This window comes from Leucoraja erinacea, chromosome 15, assembly GCF_028641065.1.
Source record: "Leucoraja erinacea ecotype New England chromosome 15, Leri_hhj_1, whole genome shotgun sequence".
NCBI classification, from domain to species: Eukaryota; Metazoa; Chordata; class Chondrichthyes; order Rajiformes; family Rajidae; genus Leucoraja; species Leucoraja erinaceus.
The window spans coordinates 21,340,149-21,361,020 of record NC_073391.1 but is presented as its reverse complement, the minus strand read 5'-3'; the positions used below and the strand labels follow the sequence as shown (position 1 = coordinate 21,361,020).

The 20,872-nt window shown below is 39.0% G+C and overlaps 1 protein-coding gene across 28 annotated transcripts in view; it reads right to left on the bottom strand.

Moving 5' to 3' along the window:
• tcf7l2 (transcription factor 7 like 2) overlaps positions 1-20,872 on the bottom strand; it is a 168,807-nt gene that overhangs the window by 11,375 nt on the left and 136,560 nt on the right. For 18 of the 28 annotated variants that reach the window (XM_055646878.1, XM_055646850.1, XM_055646855.1 and 15 more), the window contains 3 exons: positions 9,018-9,120; positions 8,321-8,407; positions 201-341 (listed from right to left, as the gene is read on the bottom strand). In XM_055646878.1, the coding sequence (XP_055502853.1) occupies positions 201-341; positions 8,321-8,407; positions 9,018-9,120 (331 nt within the window). The remainder of the gene's footprint in view (positions 1-200; positions 342-8,320; positions 8,408-9,017; positions 9,121-20,872) is intronic. The other 10 variants (XM_055646852.1, XM_055646859.1, XM_055646853.1 and 7 more) reach the window with 3 other exon arrangements.

Here is a 20,872-nt window from a genome sequence, read left to right as displayed (position 1 = left end):
TTAAATAATCCATTAAAATCACCAAAGCAGAATTAAAATAGCATACATTTTATAATCTACACGAAAAAGATGCACATTCTTTTAAAATTCTTTTTTAAAGTTTTTTTATAATATCGGGTCGATCTCCAAGCATGTATTATGTTGCAATGTAGCAGCTCGTTAAAAAAAGCACGTGCTTTACATACAATGATTAGACTTACGAGTTGTTGAGAGATCCGATGTCGCTCTGGGAAGACTCTTGTTTGACCGTTTGTGTGACTATGGCCGGATGCGGTATTCCCGTTGTGTGCAAACTGTGGTGTGGTGGAACCATGTGTGGGGGGAACCTACCAGAGAGAAAACTGTGTAAATCAACAGAACATGAATGAATGAAAGGAAGGGATGGACACATATTTGATATATAAACAACATACACAACTATAATATGTCACAATTACTCTTTATTGCTACTGACAATAGAATGATCTTTACACAACAGTTTTAAATGCATGGCAACTATAAAAATACAAAATTCATGCTGTATAAATGTTACAAAAACTTTGGTCTAAACCTTTCAATTCTTTTTCTATGCAGCCAACATTTTTATGTCTAATTTTACATTTAATAAACAAATCAGAATTTCTGTCTTTCTTCAGATTGAATTTGTGCTACATCAACTTCTTTGCAACCCATCATGAATTGAAAGCAACATAATCATTTCATGTTAATATAACAATAATATATTCACCATTTTAAAACAGTAAATTGATTTTGGAGTGAATATATTTGTCCAATTGCACAACACGCAAAATGCTATAGTATTAGCTGATGGGCATAGACTTCTTATATTAAGAAATATTATTACATAATATTAAGACCTCTGAAATATTATCAGTGAGCAGCAAAAATATCATTTACAGATAGTATACAAACATAAGACAGTACACCAGGTGAAGCATTTTATAGGACACTAGAGCTTTCAAAACCTCAAGAGTATTATTCTTCATGTGATGAAGTGGTTACATTCAATTCATTACCTGAAGAGACTTACAAGGGTTCAGAAGTTAATGGACACTATAAAATGTCAATCTATCATAAGGTGATTACTTCCACACTATCTACAAAATAGTTGAAATTTGGGTTTAGCTGTTGCATTATTTAATAGATATATCTACATAAGGATATGATAAATAACATTTTATGTTTGATATAAATGCATTATATAGATATATAACCATATAATTCTGAAGGAATATATAAATAAAAATTTCCATTGTAAAAACTGAAAATTCTAAACAGTTAATTATGAAAAAATCCTGACTGCTTTTATGGCTTCAAGCCAGAATATAATGATGTGCATAAACTTGCAGGCCATGTTACGAACAAACTCATTTTTGTTCCATGGTGTCTCTGGGGCTTCTATCACGTTCACTCTCACTTTATTTCACTGTTGACATGTTTCTGTTAACTGCATGTCATCTGCCTGACTTCGTTTTATGTGCGAGCTGTGGGATGCTTTTTCTCCCCCTTGCAAAAAAACAGCCTCTTTGAGTTGCAGCTAGTTTGTCATTATTCCCCCTCCTCTCCCTGTGCAGTTGTTATCTCTCATCTTTTCCAAGCTCAATTTTCCAGAGCTTTCTGAACCACCGCAAACCCACATTATGGTTTATACATGATGCTGATCCCTTTGAAGGCGGCACATTTCAGAGCGGGCCCTAGTCAGGAGAAGCACCTTCAGCCAATTTACTAGGCTGAGGGGGCCCGAAGCTCTAACATCTCAATCTAACAAGGTCACAGGGTGGCACAAGTGAGTGTCAGCTATTGCTGTTTAATTGCCAGTCTATGCCTCTCTGCTGTGTTTAAAGTATAATGACCCATCACTTAATTCTAAGAAATCACTGCCCTACTGCTGGATGGAATATATATCAAAAGGTGTGCTCTGGCAGGGCATGGAGTCTACATTTCCTATGGATGTCATACGAATAATACAGACGTGTTTTTCCATCACCCGACTACCGCACAAACGCCTTTTGTTCTTTTTCTCCCTCCTTACATCGGAATAACTAATGTATGGCCCTATAGGAAAAACTGCTAAGTTGTTTTAACGATTGCCTTCACGAGTAAGAGGACCATGTTCCTTCACTGATAATGTGACCCCTATTTGTGGTGGAGGGGTGATGAAGGCATGGATGGGGGGGAGAATGAAGGTGGGGGGGGGTAGGAGGAGGAGAGTGGAGGAGGTGCAATCCAAAGTCAGCCACGTAAAACAAGAAACTAGCCTTACGTCTTTCTCTTTCTTGTACCGTGTATCTATTACTATCACAGCTGGTGCCTCACCTGACAGGTATACCAATCTATAGGCACAGTGCACTCCATAATGTTTGGGTCAAACACCCATCATTTATTTTTATGCCTCTGTACGCCACAATTTGAGATTTGTAATAGAATAAAAAAAATCACATGTGGTTAAAGTGCACATTGTCAGATTTTATTGAAGAGTATTTTCATACATTTTGGTTTCACCATGTAGAAATTACAGCTGTGTTTATACATAGTCCGCCCATTTTAGGGCACCATAATGTTTGGGACACATGGCTTTGCAGGTCTTTGTAATTGCTCAGGTGTGTTTAAATGCCTCCTTAATGCAGGTATAAGAGAGCTCTCAGAGTGTCAATGAAACTCAAAGAAGCCATTATGAGACGGAGAAACAAGAATAAAACTGTTTGAAACATCAGCCAAACCTTAGGCTTACCAAAATCAACTGTTTGGAACATCATTTAGAAGAAAGAGAGCACTGGTGAGCATACTAATTGCAAAGGGACTGACAGGCCAAGGAAGGCCTCCACAGCTGATGACAGAAGAATTCTCTCTATGATAAAAAAAAAATCCTCAAACACCTGTCCGACCGATCAGAAACACTTTTCAGGTGTGGGGTTGTCAATGTCCGCAGAAGACTTCGTGAACATAAATACAGAGGCTACACTGCAAGATGCAAACCACTGGTTATCTGCAAAAATAGGATTGGCAGATTACTGTTTGCCAAGAAGTACTTAAAAGAGCAACCACAGTTCTGGTAAAAGGTCTTGAGGACAGATGAGACGAAGATTAACTTATATAGAGTGATGGCAAGAGCAAAGTATGGAGGAGAGAAGGAACTGCCCAAGATCCAAAGCATACCGCCTCATCTGTAAAACACGGTGGTGGGGGTGTTATGGTCTGGGCATGTACGGCTGCTCAAGGAACTGGCTCACTTATCATCATTGATGATACAACTGCTGATGGTAGCAGCATATTGAATTCTGAAGTGTATAGACACATCTTATCTGCTCAAGTTCAAACAAATGCCTCAAAACTCATTGGCCGGAGGTTCATTCTACAGCAAGACAATGATTCCAAACATACTGTTAAAGCAACAAAGGAGTTTTTCAAGGTTAAAAAATGGTAAATTCTTGAGTGGCCAAGTCAATCACCTGATCTGAACCCAATTGAGCATGCCTTTTACATGCTGAAGAGAAAACTGAAGGGGGTAGCCCACAAAACAAGCATAAGCTAAAGATGGCTGCAATACAGGCCTAGCTGAGCATCACCAGAGAAGACACCCAGCAACTGGGATGTCCATGAATCGCAGACTTCAAGCAGTCATTGGATGCAAAGGATATGCAACAAAATACTAAACATGACTACTTTCATTTGCATGACATTGCTGTGTCCCAAACAATATGGTGCCCTGAAATGGGGGGGGGGGGGGGGGGGACTATGTATAAACACTGCTGTAATTTCTACATGGTGAAACTAAAACGTATAAAAATGGCCTTTATTAAAACCAGACAATGTGCACATTAACCACATGTGATTTTTTTTCTATTACAAATCTGAAATTGTGGAGTACAGAGGCAAATAAATAAATGAATGGTCTTTGTCCCAAACATTATGGAGAGCATTGTATAACCAATGTATAGGTATATCCGATAGGTATATCAATGTTAGAAAAAGTAATTTTGAACATTGCTAACACATTCTTTTTTATCCTGGTATTCCACAACAAATATTTTTGCTGTTCTGCTAAACAACTGGATTGTTTTTGTGTTTAAAGTATCTTAATTTGTCCTGCCCCTATCAAAAGCTGTGCTTTCACAAATGCATCTACTTAGTCTCCAGAGATGGCAAGCCTTGCTAATAATCTATGCTAATTTAATTAACAACTATCATCAAAATGCATTAGCTGTTTCAGCCCATCAGGAAAGTCTAACCCTCCACCAATTAAATTAGCTGAACTCTAAATCAGATAAACAGAAAATAAACCCATCATTAGGAGCAATTAGCGATTGCTTAAATACAGTGCCATGGAGTAGTTTGTAAATATACTTGTAGCCACTGGGAAATTAGCTGGTACTACAATAATTGGGACTGTGCTGTACAGTCAGAGCCCCTATCAAAACAGTAGCTTCCAGAGTGCTGAACATCAGTCTCCAACAGCTTTGATGTGTCATCATTTACCACTTCCTTTGATTAGTTTATTTTGTTTGTGTTTATAGTATGTGTATGGACATTAATATTGTACGGAGTGGTGGGACCTGGTGTGGAACTGCTGATATGCTGTAAACCTCAATAGAGAAATGTTATCCAGCATGGCAGCTACTACAGCTAGTTAAAATTAGGCACAGATTTACAATGTCTCATAACTTTTTTATTTCACCTTCAGTATTGCTAAATACCTATTTAAATTTTACACAGCTAGCTGGCACAATTAATCTTGTTAAAATTATTGCATTTTTCCATTACTATGGCCTCATTATTGCTACAATATAAGTTTACCAATTCCATAATTATATCCAAGCTTGGAGGCATAATTTGTCGTTTTGGGCTCCATATTCCAGGGCTAAATGAGAGTTCCGCATAGGGCTGGATGTTCTCAATTACACAGTTTAATGATGCAAGCCAAGAAGTTTTGCTTTATTTCTATCTAAAACTATATTGGGGATTTTTTAAATTAATTGAACATTTGTTTGATTCCTTATTATGTTATCTATAGAGTGGTTTGTTTACAGACCTGTTACACTGCTGCAAGGAAGAATTGCATTGGTCCGTTTTGGTACACATGGCAATTAAACACTCTTGACTCATGAGCGGCAAGAGTAATAGAAAATCAAATCGGTAAAGGCAATGACTGCAATAGTGATAGATTCATTGCAAGCACATATATAATGGAGGACCTCAATGAATCAAATTCCTGGAGTGATACTGCTGTTGCAGTTACTCATGAACCCTGGATTTTATGCTCTCTGAAAATTCACATTTAACATTCGTTTGGGCTTCATGTTAGAAGGTAACAGTGGATGTAAGTTTAGCAGTTCCTCTTGTCTGCACATTTAGCACCTGATCTAAGCATGGTATTGGGTAAGCCACAGCTCATTTCCACCACTGGGCCCTCTATTAAGTGCTTATAATATGGTGATTCTAATTCATAATATTTAGTCTTAGCCTCAAAAGACAACTAAAAATATAGTCAGTGAGTTGTTGAGGTAGGATTCTGTAAACATTTTACAGACTGTTGGCTTTGTTACGACAAAGCTTTGCCCTTTAGTTGATATAAGCCAGCCAAATGACACACAGATTGGGCGAAGAATGTGACTACAATAAGTTTGTGTTTATGTATCATGATGACAATACACATTTAAGAGCATGCCATCTTGATAATTCTGCCTGTTCCACTTGTTAACTCCTTAGATGGCTCCAGGTGTTTAGGGACACAATACATAGGTCAGGACCACTGAGGTGTTACACAGCACAAACTAATAGAAGGCATAAAAGGATGGCCAAATGGATAGTTCTGACCTAATTTAATTCCTAATCTAATCTTTCAATACTTGAATTGACACTGAGAATGTGTTGTACAGGCCTGGTCAAGGACATGCAATAGCTTTTAACAGCCTGCTTTTATTACGGAGCAGATTCCAAAGGAAATGGTTTTACTCTGATTAGGTTGCAAACAGCTCTGAAGTCACATGACAGCTTGCTTCCAGATCAACGATAAACCAACTACAGAGTCAAAACTCAATGCAGTTCAAAGGTTGTGATTGCTTCTGGCTGCATACACTCCATAATACAGTTGATTTATTCCACTGTGCCCCAATGTGAAAACACCCATGAGGGCTGGGCTAACACCACTTTTAAAGGAGATGCACCACATACAAGGAAGCACATGTGCTTCCTTATTTATTTATACAACTTAGCCATTAAAAGCACTTTTGCAGCAGTAAAAGTGTAGTAGTTAGCTAAACTGAACAAAATATTAAGAACAGACCCACATCAGAAAGAACGATGTGATTAGGTAATTGTGAAAACCAACGCTCTGGAGCTGGTAGTATGTAAACACCTATTCTACAATTAACATGTCAGGCTCAGGGACAAAACAACGGGACAACTCAAAGGTGAATGCTAGCGAGTTCTGAATCTTGCCAACAGATAACAGAAACATGAGAAATACAAGGGTCAGTGATTGAACTCGATTCTCAATGAGAAATTGTTCTATTTTTACCTCACATTTATTTGCAAATTTTCATTTTGCTATCTATACAAAGCAATCTTATTTATCGGCTTCCAAATGCAAACTTTTCGATAACTCAAACCACTTTCTAACCCAAATTTCCTAAATTCGTGCAAGCCCAATGCAATCATTTCTCTTCAGAGAGAAAAAATATAGCCAAGGAACTCATCATTTAGAATAATACTGTAATCATGAAAGTGACTTGGGTTGGTTATAGTCACTATTTTGAATGTCCCATTTTAGAGATCTGCCTTGCTGGCAATATTATGGATGCTGGTTTTTTCCCCCTCATTACTCTGTGCCAAAGAAGGGATAGGTAACAACACCAACCAATTTTGATTGCTTGTCCGTAGGAAGCTTAAAAAACACATAACTTCACATTTTAAATTGAAGAACTTCTCAGCAACCGATGTCCATGAATCACATTGGTCATCAGCTGACTTGCTAACAACTTCCACCAAAATAATAAGTTTATGCTCTATTTTAAGCCAATTGCACAGAAAGTTGGAAATAAATCTCTTCCCCATCTGCACCTTAAAGCTGTGCAACCAATTGTTGGGTGGCAAAAATGTTTAAGAATTCATTTACTTTTTGTGCTGACAGAATCAATTATTTATTGTTCCTGAGTCAGTGCCAAATTTAAGTGGAAAATAATGTGCATGGGCAAAATTAAGTCAACAAGGCTCCAAGCTTATCAAAAATAAAGACTGGTTTCATTCCAGCTGGAACCAGATCTCAAGCGGAGACAAGAGTTTAAGCCCTACCCATGTCTGCACCACAGACTCCTGTGTCCCCAACAACTTCAGGTCACACTACCCAAACCGTATATGGAGAGGAACAAGTTGTTGTGGAGGGTAAGTGTGGAGGGGAATGACAAACTTGAATTTTGAGATATGTTAGCTAAAGATCTACCAAGATCCCAAAATACATAAGCAATTAAGAGATGCAGATGTCTATTGAGTGGAACTAATCTCGGTGAATGTTTCACAATGTCTCCCCTTCCCCAAGCGCCCAAAGACCCTCATTTTGATCACGTCTAATGAAGTGTTGGCTGGTAACTGCTGTAAATGCCTACTTTTGAACATTAATGTCTATGATGTGAATGTACATTTTGTCTCTTACACTGCTGCCTATTGGCTCAATGGAAAGAACTGCAAGCCTCCAAGTGGAAGAGCACACATCCGATTACTACTTTTTCAGTAATTCCATGTTAAAGTGGCCTTTAACCTGTGATGTAAGAATGAAGATTATTGCTCTCTGAACTGACTTACTATGGCTCAAGTAGCGATAAGTGACTCTGCCCACTGGGTATAATAAATATTAACTGCATTTTGATGTCTGCAAGTGCTAAAACATTGTCCCTCGGGCTCCAACATTGATGCAAAGTGCGTAATAATTGCGGCACGCTCTTGACACTTCCATATTCCCTTGAGGACAATATTTTACCACTTACAGTCTTGAAAAGCAGTCAATATTTGTGTACATTATAAATGACCTCCTCTCACAATAATACTGCAGCAAAGGCTCCATCCCATACTTGCAGCTTCATTCATGGTGTGTTATTTACTTATGGAATGGCTTTCAGCTTGTTTGTTTTCCACAAAATCAATGTAAGTGCCACATGGTAAATGTTTATTCAGAAACAAGGCACAAAGTTAGAAATGGCAATGCATGGCCTCACTGAACAAAAGCCAATGGCAAACTGATTAAACACGTGCAATTGAGAAAATGGCTTTAGGTTATTGGCTTGAAATAAAAAATAGAGCTTATTGCCCCCAAACCAAGTGTACCCACCTTGACATGGAAGCATTGACGGTGAGTGCAGTGGGATAAGGGTGCCGAAACCCCCCTGTTGTGATCGGGTAAACTGGTTGACCTTGCCTGAAAAAGAAAAAGAGAGAAAAAAAAATAACTGGAAACTTCTGCTCTTGTGAGCTTGCTCTCATTTGAACCAGAACAAAAAATGTTGTTGATTGCACAGCCAGGATCAAAGGACGTAAATAAAGAACAATTTTAATGTGCTAAATCTGATAGAACCAGCTAATTAAATTTTATAACGTCTGCTAATGTCAACAGAGACCTTCTCCCCAAGCTAAAGCTAGGTGTTTTGTTGTGATAATTAAAGACGATGCAGCATTTGCTTTAATGGAGCCATCACAATAATTGAGGGCTACAGATCCAAAGGAAAACAATAATGAATGTAAATTTATACCAAAATAAAATACATCAAATCAAAGAGCCGCTGTTCTGCTTTGGGCCTCTTTTGGTATTTAGAACTCAGTAAGAAAACATTAAATTAACAGTCCTTAATTTGTAGCCTTTTGTCATAGTAACCAGGCTTGGCAGCTGTTGCCAAGGGAGAAGTCCAAATAAATATGTGGGTACCCAGTAGCCAATCACAGCTCATTACAATAATTGGACAATACAGTAACATACAAAATTCTACAAGAATTAAAGGAATAAAAAGAAAAAAAGAAATGGAACTGCTTACTGTGGTACTAACCATCCTAGTGGATGGGGGATTTGGCCGACTGCGCCAGGTGAGAGTGGGTAATATGGAGAGATGTCTGAAGGATGTGGAGGTCTAGGAATACCTAGGAAGAAAAACAAAATGCAACAAAATTATTTCACAAAAGTGTAAGGTACTAAAAAATCCGTAACATTTATTTGCGTGGATACGCCATTGCTCATTTACTTTCATGTGTCCAATTATGCCAACCAATAAATTAAGATTGCAAGTCAACCTTTCAACAATCTATGCCTGAGACATAATTATTTGTTACAGCTCAACACTTTTTTTTAAATTTTTTTAAATTTTTTAAAGAGTTGTAATGTTTCTCTAATTCTTAAGCTCAAAGGCAACCTACTTCTGTGCCTTACTAATACAACATTCAATTAGAAGATAAAATGCAATTATATTGCATCTTTGATACATTTGACATAGTTTTAAGGAATCACCAGGCTCTTCAGAATTGTGGACAAACTTTCACACAAATCTGAATCGAACATATTCCCACAAAACAAGGTAGTTTCATTTGATCTTTGCCACAGCATTTAGCTTTTGAAATCAAGTCTACAGGAATTCATTTAGCACTTCTGCAAACTATCTTTAAAAAATGTGTACCTTTATCACTTTCTATTACACAATTGGACTCCCACAAGCCTCATTCTTGTATGTAATTCACTTCATGGGTTCTCTAAAAGAGACTTTTATCAGCTCCAGCCCAACACATGGAATACTCGGTGAGCTGGCTGCAACTAGCCCAGGAATTAGATTGCACCCCTCTTTGGTGCATTTAGTTTCACGCAGAGAGCTGTGAATCTGTGGAATTCTCTGCCTCAGAAGGCAGTGGCGGCCAATTCTCTGGATGCTTTCAAGAGAGAGTTAGATAGAGCTCTTTAAGATAGCATAGTCATGGGATATGGGGAGAAGGCAGGAACAAGGTACTGATTCTGGATGATCAGCCATGATCACAGTGAATGGCGGTGCTGGCTCGAAGGGCTGAATGGCGTACTCCTGCACCTATTGTCTATTGCCTTAAAAAAAGGTGGTTAATTTGCCATAGCATCAAATGGGTGGTATTTTTTAAAAAGCAGTCACTAAATTGGGACACCACACTTTAAAAACTTGGTTTCATGGTTTTCTTCCGTTAAAATCAAATCACACTTTTACCAATAGCTGCCATTTCAACTCCCACTCAGAGAATGGGGGTGGAAATAGTCATAGCTGGAGGGAGAGCAAGTTGTGGAGAGGCAAGAGAAACAGTGTTGGGGACTGCCCACCTCCACTCTACACAGCAGAGATGCCCAGCCAGAATTAAACCATGTCCCTTCAAGGACCCTTCAGTCTGGTTTCTGGCCATGTTCTCTCTGGTTTGCAGTACATGGACCATAAAGGCCATGAGTTGTAATTGATGCTATAACTATCAGGGAGTATGAAAAAAATGTGCTGTGTACGTTTAAGGCATCATCGCATACAAGATAGAAGCAATGACTATCAGGGGCACAATTTCTCTGTCCAATTTGCCAATGGGCTGGGCTGGGCAGGTGCCGGAAAGAGGCGTATACCAAAATAACTTACACTTTTAAAACTAAAAGATGCAGTTGTTTCTCCCTGTAATCCACATTTTTGGCTTCCACTTAATTATCAATAACATTTAAAATTAGCCTTTATTTCAAATACGTAGTGGACTATAACTACCTTAAGTCACTTGGGGCTTGCTTTTCACAACCTGCATTAATATAGGATTTTCCCCCCCTCCTTACCCTCATTATTTTGAGTCCCACGGCTCTACTAACATCGTATCTTGGTGGCAGCATATCCAATGACTCGTCTCTACATGCAAAACAAATGCCAATCCTTCTCCACGATTGGGACATCGTATTCCCCTTTCCGACTCGCATACCACTCCTCAATTAATCCCCTCTTTCACACCCCATTCCTAGAGGTGCTGCCACATTCTCTGTGTCTATGTTATTTGGTTACCTGTTGTATTACTTTAATTGTCTTTTGCACTATAATTTTTGCACATGTTGTTGCGTTTATCATTACAGTATGCATACCGTTACTCTGTGAGCTTTATGTGAACAGGGAATGCCATTGCATCCTGGTGTATACAAAAATAAACTAGTCTGAAGCTTTGCCCCTACGGTGGAGAAAAAAAACTTTTCATTAACCATATATCATTCTTAATTTGATGCCATTCAAATCCTGCCCGCCATTACTGCATTTTTATACTCATTTGTTTTTAAATGTGTGCATAGCACATTAAAATTATTCGAGTACATCACATGATTAGATGCAAAACCAAGCCTAAATTTGCTGATGACACCTGTCTGGAGCCACAGATTCACAAGTACCATTGTCCAAATGGCTTCACAACTTTGTAATCAGTTCCACTTCCAAAAAAGCATCTTAATAAAATATCATGGAACAGTATCTCATCTTACAACAGGACACACTCCTGTTGAACTCACAACGTTCATTCAATTCAGGTAGTAATTCCACTATTCCCAATTACCCATCTTCTGAATGCACCTCTTTATTCCCCCCCCCCCCCCCCCCCCCCCCCGAGTTTTGTTTATTACCTCCACACAGAAAAAGGACAGAAAATGAAGGCTGGTTTCCCCCTCTACTATCTTCAGACCAGGTCATTGGCAGCATTTTCAATTTGAATTTCAGGCTAAATGGGGTGTTTTTAGAAACGCACAGCGGACAGAAAATAGAGAGGAACATTCAGCAGGTCAGCCTGGCAATGGGGTACAGTGTTTCTGCCTTACAAGAGAGTCCCGGGTTTGATCCCGACTCCCCTTGCTGCCTGTATAGAGTTTGTATGTTCTCCCTGTGTCCATGTGGGTTTTCTCCTGGTGCTCCGGTTTCCTCCCACACTCCAAAGACGCACAGGTTTGTAGTTTAATCGTCTTTGGTAAAATTGTAAATTGTCCCCAGTGTGCAGGATAGTGCTAGTTAGTGTATGGGGTGATCGCTGGTCGACGTGTGCTCAGTGGGCCAAAGGGCCCGTTTCCACGCTGTATTTCGAAAGTCTAAAACTATGAGAGAGAAACAGGTTTAACTTTTCAGGTCAGAGACCCTTCCTGTTGTCTGTTGTGAGTATTTACCATTTTTATTTCAGATTTCCAGCATCTACAATACTTATTAACATGAAGTTGCTTTTCAAATTATTTCTTTCACATTACAATTAACTTTGCTGCCATAGACTAAAGACTGGCATCAGACTAAATACCCCTCTGTAACAGGTTGACACTCCAACTAAGTTACCTCCAATATCAAGCCACATTATCACGGAAAAGTCTGAATTGTGCAAAACATTGAACATTTGCAAAACAGCAGCAAATCCGTTGCACAATTCACGTTAAGGTATGGAAATAGGACAAACAAAATCAAGGAATCTGGGACCCAGAGGTCTGGCAAGAAAATTAGAACTACATACTTATTGGACAAGTAGTACAATGCCGAATGCTACCCCATGATGAGTATCCCCAATCAATTCCTTGCACTGAATCAGATTTTATCAAGTTATAAAATGATTCCCTCTAATTATTATTTAACCCTTCTGCATTGTCAAGGATCTAAAATACCCCAGGTTTGCTACATATCGTGCACCATACACTATCAAATGTTTTAATTCACATACTGTGCATCGTTAGCTATTACGACTGTGCATTGTACACTATCAAGTTACTTGATTTACACATTGTGCGCTATGAAGCTGTTTATGTCCCCCCCCCCCAAACAAATCCCTGTGCCTAAGAAAGGGTCAACAAGTGAAATAAACCACATTTTCCCCACAAACAATTCAGCATCCTCCACTCGTGTGGTATTATTAAACAGCACAATTTGTAACATGGTAATGTTCACCTGGGTGCAGCCAGGGCAGTCAAGGCCACATGAGGCCAGAATAAATGTTCGAAATTCAATTTGACAGCCCCTGTGCAGTGTTAATTATTGATATGAAAACTGTTAGGGCACTTATTTATCATGCAGGCAGAAAATGGCTTAATTAGTTGCAACAAATGATGGTTTCCCTCTCTGGAGTTTTCATTTAAAGCCACAATATACATTTTACAATGCCTCCACAGTAGCTGCCTTGTGTGTCATTAAATTTAAGATTATGATTTAATCATTCTCAGCCTGGAGTTGATCTTTTTTTAAAGCAGAAAGAAATGTGAAAAGAAGCATGTCTGTGAAAGGAAAATGTATGTTGGCAAGGTTGGGATAAAAGAACCAGCGAGCGAGAAAACATATGGGGTGAGCTGCATCATAACGGGGAGGTTTTAACTAGATTAAAGCAGCTTCCTCCATGGCCCAGGGGAATTAGACGATGCTTGCTGTGGTACAGAGTCACAGGCAATCAAGTTGAAAGTCTCAGTCTTGCCTTAGTTTCAGGGGAGCAATGGACACGTGCTACCAGTTCTCCTCAAAAGTCCCACTGTGGGCTGGCGCTAATCAGCCAGCAGTATTTCCCGGGATCACCATCCAATGATCCCGGCTGGCAAGTAAATGTGAACAATGGAGAATAGGATCAGCCTCAATTGTGACATGCCACAAATCGAAATGTCTACCATCCAGTCACATGCAGAAGGAATATTCATTTGAGCAAGTATTATCTGGCCAACGATAACTAAAAGGGATATGGAGGAGGATAGTACAAGTGAACCCAAAACCACTGTTTATGAACAATGGCTCCTTGAAGCATCAGTTTGTCATATAATACTATTAGCTTAATGGCAGCACTCTCGCCTCCAAATCAATAGACATGGATAGAGGTCCAGTCCACTTGTGTGCATATTTCAACTTTCATTACAGCACAGAGTTCTACACTTCTGGAGGTGTGATGTTCAAATGAAACACAAAACCAACATGCCCTCTTGCAATTCCAAGAACTCCCTGATGTCCAATCCAACAACAAAAAACAGAGGAACGGATCATTATTCCAAATTGCTTGCTGTCTTGTATTACAATAGTATCCGCACCACATGAATTACTTCACTGCCTGAACAGAGTTTGAGCAAGCATTAAATAAATTGCATTCTTTCTCTTCCTCACAAATATGCCAGCCTCAGTTTTCCACTCCATTTTAACAAAAGATTCACGTAGCCGCAACTAGAACAGCGTTTTGTACGTGGTTTGCCACAGTTGGTATTGGACCCTGACCTACGGCTTTAACACTAACACAGACACTTATTTACAATTCTTATCTACTCGAACTGAAGGCCATTGCCGCCAGACATGGTGCTTAAAATACACCGCGATGACTTGGTGCATTGTCAAGTGAAGAACACAAGGAAGTTATTCCATGGCATCTTCTGGAAGGGGATTCAAACAAAACTGACAGTAACTTTCCTACCATCACCAATGAAACAGAACCTAGCAATATACTACCACTGATTGGATCAGGTCTACTTTAACAATGTATTATGAACAGCATGGGTAAGCCAAAATGGAGGTCTCATTGTATGCTGTGCTAAAGTGTCTGTGACCAGTATAAATTATGGTATCCTTTCAGCTTTAAAGCATTTATAGCAGTAGAAGTACAAGTATTTGTTATAGCACAGTACTCACTACAGTGCATCTTGAAATACGACATCTTGGGTTCATACAATTGTGGAATGAGTTAAAGCTTCGCCCATACAATTAATCTGACCTTTGTCCCCCCCATAATCCCACAGAAATCCCCATTTAAACAAAATTAAACAAAAGCATAATTAGTTAGATAGCCACCAGGTCTCTTCCAAGTTGCTTCGCTGATATTATGATGTGTTCGCTGTTCAGGGAAAAGGCCTGTATGCTATTTAACAATTAACTAATTTCAAATCAATTTCCTAAAAAAATGAAGGTGTGTAAAATAAGAGCTGATCGAGTCAGAAATACACTGGAATCTTCACATTACATGATGATGCATTTGACTGTGTGGGGTGTACACATGCAAGATCAAATGACCCAGGCTCTTTAAAGCAATGTTGAAAGGTGGTTTAACCTCACTTACACAGGGTTTCTTGCATCAAACTCGAGCATGAAACAGAAGTTAAACAGGTACCAAAGAACAACAAGCTTGTGAAATGCCAATGTCACATTTACCGAGGAATGAACACTTCACAGAGACATGAACAATGATGTTCACATCAAGCTAAATGGGGTATAGGCCAAGAAACAATACAAAATGGATACTGGCAATGCCGATGTTTTAAACATTAAAGTAAACAAACAAAAATACGATGGTTGTCAATGGACAAGCTAATCAGCACCCAACAAGCTAAACTAACCTGGTGACCACATTACATGTTTCACAAATTACTTAAAGCAGCCAATTTTTATCCCTCATTTTAAAAGGATTTTTTTTTTTTTTTTTTAAACTTTACCAGTAAAACCGCGCAGATGATCTGAAAGTATGCTTTTCCTGAGATACGCAACTCAGCATCACTCCCTACCAACTCATTTTAATTATGTTCGAGTCAGGTGAACATAACTGTCTTCATAAAAGAGCAAATGTCACAAACTATTTATTCACTCCTCTCCTTGGCAACAATCTGAACCTATTGCCAATTTGCTAGCAAATGACAATAATAATAAAAAATTGCAGCAGCTGCCACAAAAATCAGAAATAAAACCCAAAAATGCTGGAAACACTCAGCCGGTCAGGCAGCATATGTGGAAAGAGAAACAGTATTAACAATTCAGGTGCAAGACCATGATTGTTATAATTTCTCCAATGTCCCACATCACCCAACTTCAGCCCTGCCTCAACTCATCTGCCCCAATGTCCTTTTGTTGACGACTGCAAAGCACTCCTACTTTCTACTCTATAAACACGAGGCCACTTCAAACTCTGCTGCTTGTGTTTTAACTTTCTCCATAACCCACTCATCCATGGATGCTCTGACCTTCATTGGCTCCAAACTGAGAATGTAATAGGCAAATAGGCTTCACCGCTGAATAAAATTATACTTAATTTTATTCTACAAATCAATGTTGCTGATCATCTCAGAAACTTTATTCCGTTTGTATGATCTTGCGTTTAAATTCATTGTGCTCCTTTCTTGCTTTCAAGTTACCCCCCATTTTTTATACAGTAGGGGTTTCTACTACAGTTCCTGCCACCAATGTTAAGACAAATTAGCCCACGTAAAATCTTCCATCTCCTTTCCTAAATACTGATACGCAGCAAACTATCTCCCAGTCTTCCGATATTTCACCTTTTTGCTAATAAATTACAGGCAACTCCTGCATTACAGCCATTCGGGTTAAGGAGGTTTAACCTCACAGAATTTAAAAATCAGCACCCAAAAAGTTGAGAGAACATTCGTTCCCATGAAAAGTGTACAAAAACACAAATAAACAAACACAAAACAAAAAAAAAAAACAAAAAAAACTAGCATTTCTTGACCCATGTGCGGATGTTGCAGCTTGCATCAATATTGACATTTTTCTAGGAACATAATCCATTTCCCCCCACCCCAGATGATGTGAGGGGTTGCCCATAATAGTGACTGCTCTACCTCTTGAATAGATTTTTATCACTGCACGAGTCGATTCATCAAAGCCACAATTTTAAACATCCTTATTTGTTTCTACGCTCTTCCATGTCTGACTCTATTGGTTTAATCTTCCCCACCTCAACTGCCTTCTGACGTACCTGTACTCTCCAATTATACCTAAGATTCAGATTGTCATATATACCAGTGTGCAGTGAAATTCCTTGTTCACACAAGTTCAGTGTAAATAGTATACATGGTAACGATAAGCATAACAATAAAGACAGTGGTATATACAATGATCAGTATAGAATGGTGCAACAATAGTGCAATTTGAAGAATACAAACAAATAATAAGATGCTTTAATGAAATAACCGAATGAGGAAGAGTTACAAGTATGTCGCAATACCTCAAGGAACAGAGTGTGAAAGAGGAGATTGCTTCAGGAGTCTGATGCTGTTCTTAAGTCTATTCTGGGATCTCTCTCTCCCCCAGAAGGTAGAAGTAAGAGAAAGGAATGGCCAGGATGGCAAACAGGATGACAGTACTTCCAGCCTTCCCTACGCAAAACACCATGGAGATGGACTAGATAGAAGATAGTGATGAGCCTGTGATGGACTGGGCTGTGTTCACCATTCTTTGCTGGTTTAGGTGATCAAGAACAGAGCAGCTGCGATACCAGGCAGAGATGCAACCCGCCAAACAGTTTCTATATTGATCGGCAGAAGTTCAAAGAATCCTCACGGACAGACCAAATTCCCGTCAGACGCCTAAGAAAAAAAAATATGCTGGCACGTTGGTTTCATCACCACATCAGTGTGAAAGGACCAAGATAGATTGCTGAAGATATGGATGATTATTGAAGCTGTCGTTCACCTCTACTGCAGCGCCACTGATGGGAACAGACTGTGTCTAGTGAGTATCACCCCACTGCCTCCACTTGCTTAGACCAACAATCAATTATTTCATTTTGCTGTAGTTTAGGGCGAGTTGTTGTTCTGACACCATGGCACAAGGTTCCCGATTTATTTTCTGGACACCATTTCATCAGAATGTATGGAAATATTTCGAGCACACGATATTAGCTACTTCTACCTTCTTTGGTCTATGAAAATTAAATCTCCTCCATGAGATTTTCAGCTCCCTTGGGAAACAACTAATAAGCTGAACGTGCATCAGACTTTTCAATAGCTTCATGCCCATATGCTCAAACTCAACCCTGATCAACCGATTAACAAACACAGTAGCTTGTTCATGGGCAAAGCTATTGTGGTAGGATATAGACTGGGTATCTGACAAAATTCTCCTGCACTAAGGTACAGGATCAGAGGATGACTGAAATGGGGGAAAACAGAGTGCCAGAAAGTCAATAGGCAAAGAAATGTGCCTTTCTTTCTCCAACCATGTTCAACAGACCTGCATTGAACCTCAACACCAATCCTATTTGTTTGCATTAGGTCCATATCCTACATTCCATGCCTCTTCAAGTGTCTGTTTAAATCCCATCTAACCACAATGATTATATCTGATTTCACCATCTCCTTTGGGAGTGCATTCCAGATGTCAACCATTCTCTGTGTAATGAAATGTTCTGCCATAAAACTCCTCTCTCACCTTAAACCTATCTCCTGATGCTTGATACTCCTGCCATGGGAGAAAAAAAAATTCTGACTATTCTGGCTATCGATTCCCCTTATAACTTTCTATACCCATCAATCAGATCATCCCTCAGCCTCTCTTGCTTCAGGGAGAACAAGTCGTCCTATCCAATCTCATCCATAACTGAAGTCCTCCAATCCAAACAACATCATGGCTTGTCTCCTCTGCACTCTTTCCAACACAGTCACATCCTTCCCATAGTAGGGTGAGCAGAACTGTACAATAATCTTTATGTAGTCTAAACAGTGCTTTGTGAAGTTACAACATAACACCCCATTTTATATATTCTATGCCTCAACCTATGAAGGCAAGCATGCCAAATGCAGTCTTCACCATCTGATCTAACTGTATTGCTACTATCAGGAAACCTGAACCCCCAAAGTTCACCAACATTCCTCAGAATTCTATCATATGTCCTACCCCAATTTGACTTCCCAAAATGCACCACCTCGCATTTGTTGGGATTAAATTCCATCTGCCAATATTCTGCCCAATTTTCCATCAGTTACAAAATAAAACTCGGCGAAAGAATTAGCTAATCAGCTGGTGAGGTAGCTCCAGCGACCAAGTTCAACCTAGCTGGTTTAATATGACCAACAAATAAAAATTAATGAATTTCCAGAGGGAAAAAAAAATTAGTAAGCCTCAGTAAGGATAAAGAATTAGCAAAATTACCACGCTTCCAGTTCAAATACAAAAGCAGTTTTAACTTACTTCCTGATCTGCCATCAATATTAATGCTCACCTCTCCCACTGCCATTTAACAAGAGGAAGGATCTCCTTATTGCCGCTGGCGTGATGGCCCAGTTCAGTGGCTGATATTGCACTAAGATGGTAATGTTCACCTGGTGGAGAATCCTTTACTGGATGGGACCTTGGATAGTCTGGCCAAGAAATATTCTTAACGGCAAAGGAACTTTTTTTATATCAATAACTTAACACTTTTTAGGATTTACCCAATAAGGGTATCTGATGATAGGATAAAAATTCTGACTATTGAGTCATACAGCATGAAAACAGGAAATTCAGCCACCTCGTCCATGCTAACCATGATGCCTCATCTAAGCTAGTCCATTTGGCGCATCATGCCCATGCTTGTCCAAATCTTTCCTATCCAAGTATCTAAATGTCTTTTAAATTATATTATACTTGTCTCAGCTACTTCCTCTGGCAGCTCCTTCCATATACCCATCACCACCGTGTGAAAAAGTTGCCCCTCTCTTCAATCTTTCCCCTCTCACCTTCAACATTCCCTCTATTCTTGATTTCCCTATCCTGGATAAAAGACTGTGCATTCACCATATCTATTTCTCTCATGATTTTATATACCTCGAAAGGATCATTCCTCAGCATCCTGCACTCAAAAGAATAAACCCTTGACCTACCCAATCTTTAACTATAGGTCAGGTTTTTTAGCCCCGACAACAACTTTGTAAATTTTCTCTGAACCCTTTCCAGCTCAATGGCATGTTTCTCATAGCAAGGTGACCAAAACTGTACACCAATACTCATGGTGTAGTCTCACCCACATCTTGCACAATTGGAACTAACATCGTAACCTCTGTACTGAATTCCAGAACTGATGAAGGCCAGCATTCCAGGGCCTTCTTTGCCACCCTATCTACCTGTGATGCCACTTTCAGGGAAGCAGTGCCCAAACAATAAGCATCTCACTTCTGCACAGCTTACAATTTTGTGCAAGCATAGAACATTTCTGAAGGTAACCTTGTACAAAATACTAATGAGACAAAAGGAGACCATTGAAGGTTCTGAGGGCTCTTTCCATTCTACTGGTACTGCTATCTGGTTGAGGATAATCATCAATATTGGTATGCCAAATCATCAATGCCAGATAGACAGCGCTGAACATGCGTGCATCAACTTGCCTGCAAATCAATAGGAAGATGTATCTGTCAACTAATGCACATTGCTACAAACCAGCAGCAAAATCTGAGTTCTGTGTAAAATTAAGTACATAAGTGTAAAAATACCAGCCATACCTACAATATTTTACCTACGTGTAATAGCTGGTCTGTACACAGATCATGAAAAGGCTACCATTTCGTAAACTGCTAACATTTTGCAAGTTATAAATGATGACACGTTGATATGCTTAATTAATTTATTTTATTTAAAAAATAAAGTTAATACTGACGACAAGTTCATAAAAATTCTCCAAAATTTGATAAACAGGAATTTTATCATGGAACTCAAATTAAGCTGGACATACAAATTAGTTTTCTAAATTCTGTGACAGGAAGCCTGAAACCATAATATGAATAGTTGCTACAGAGACTGGGCAGAAATAAACATATTGAAAAGTAGCCAATGAGATCAAATTTTACATCCCACATATATCATCATTCTCTACATTTAAATAGAGATTGACGATACAACCTCTGCAATGTGCACTCTAGAAGGGATTCATACTTAATAAGCCGTGCAAATTAATTCAAACCCATAATTTGTTGTATTCAGGTCATCTGCCTTTTAGGCAGATGATGTGATTGATCTGTGTAATAGACTACCCGAGTTATGCTTACAAACTCAGGTCAGACGGGGCATTAAACTCCAAAAATTCCTTTACAACTTGCATATTTTGTAGGCACGAGTGTGTAGGAGAAGAAAATTAATGATTTTCTCTCCTTTTCTTTTTCCCTAACCCTACTCTGTTACTTCCTTTCCCCCCACCA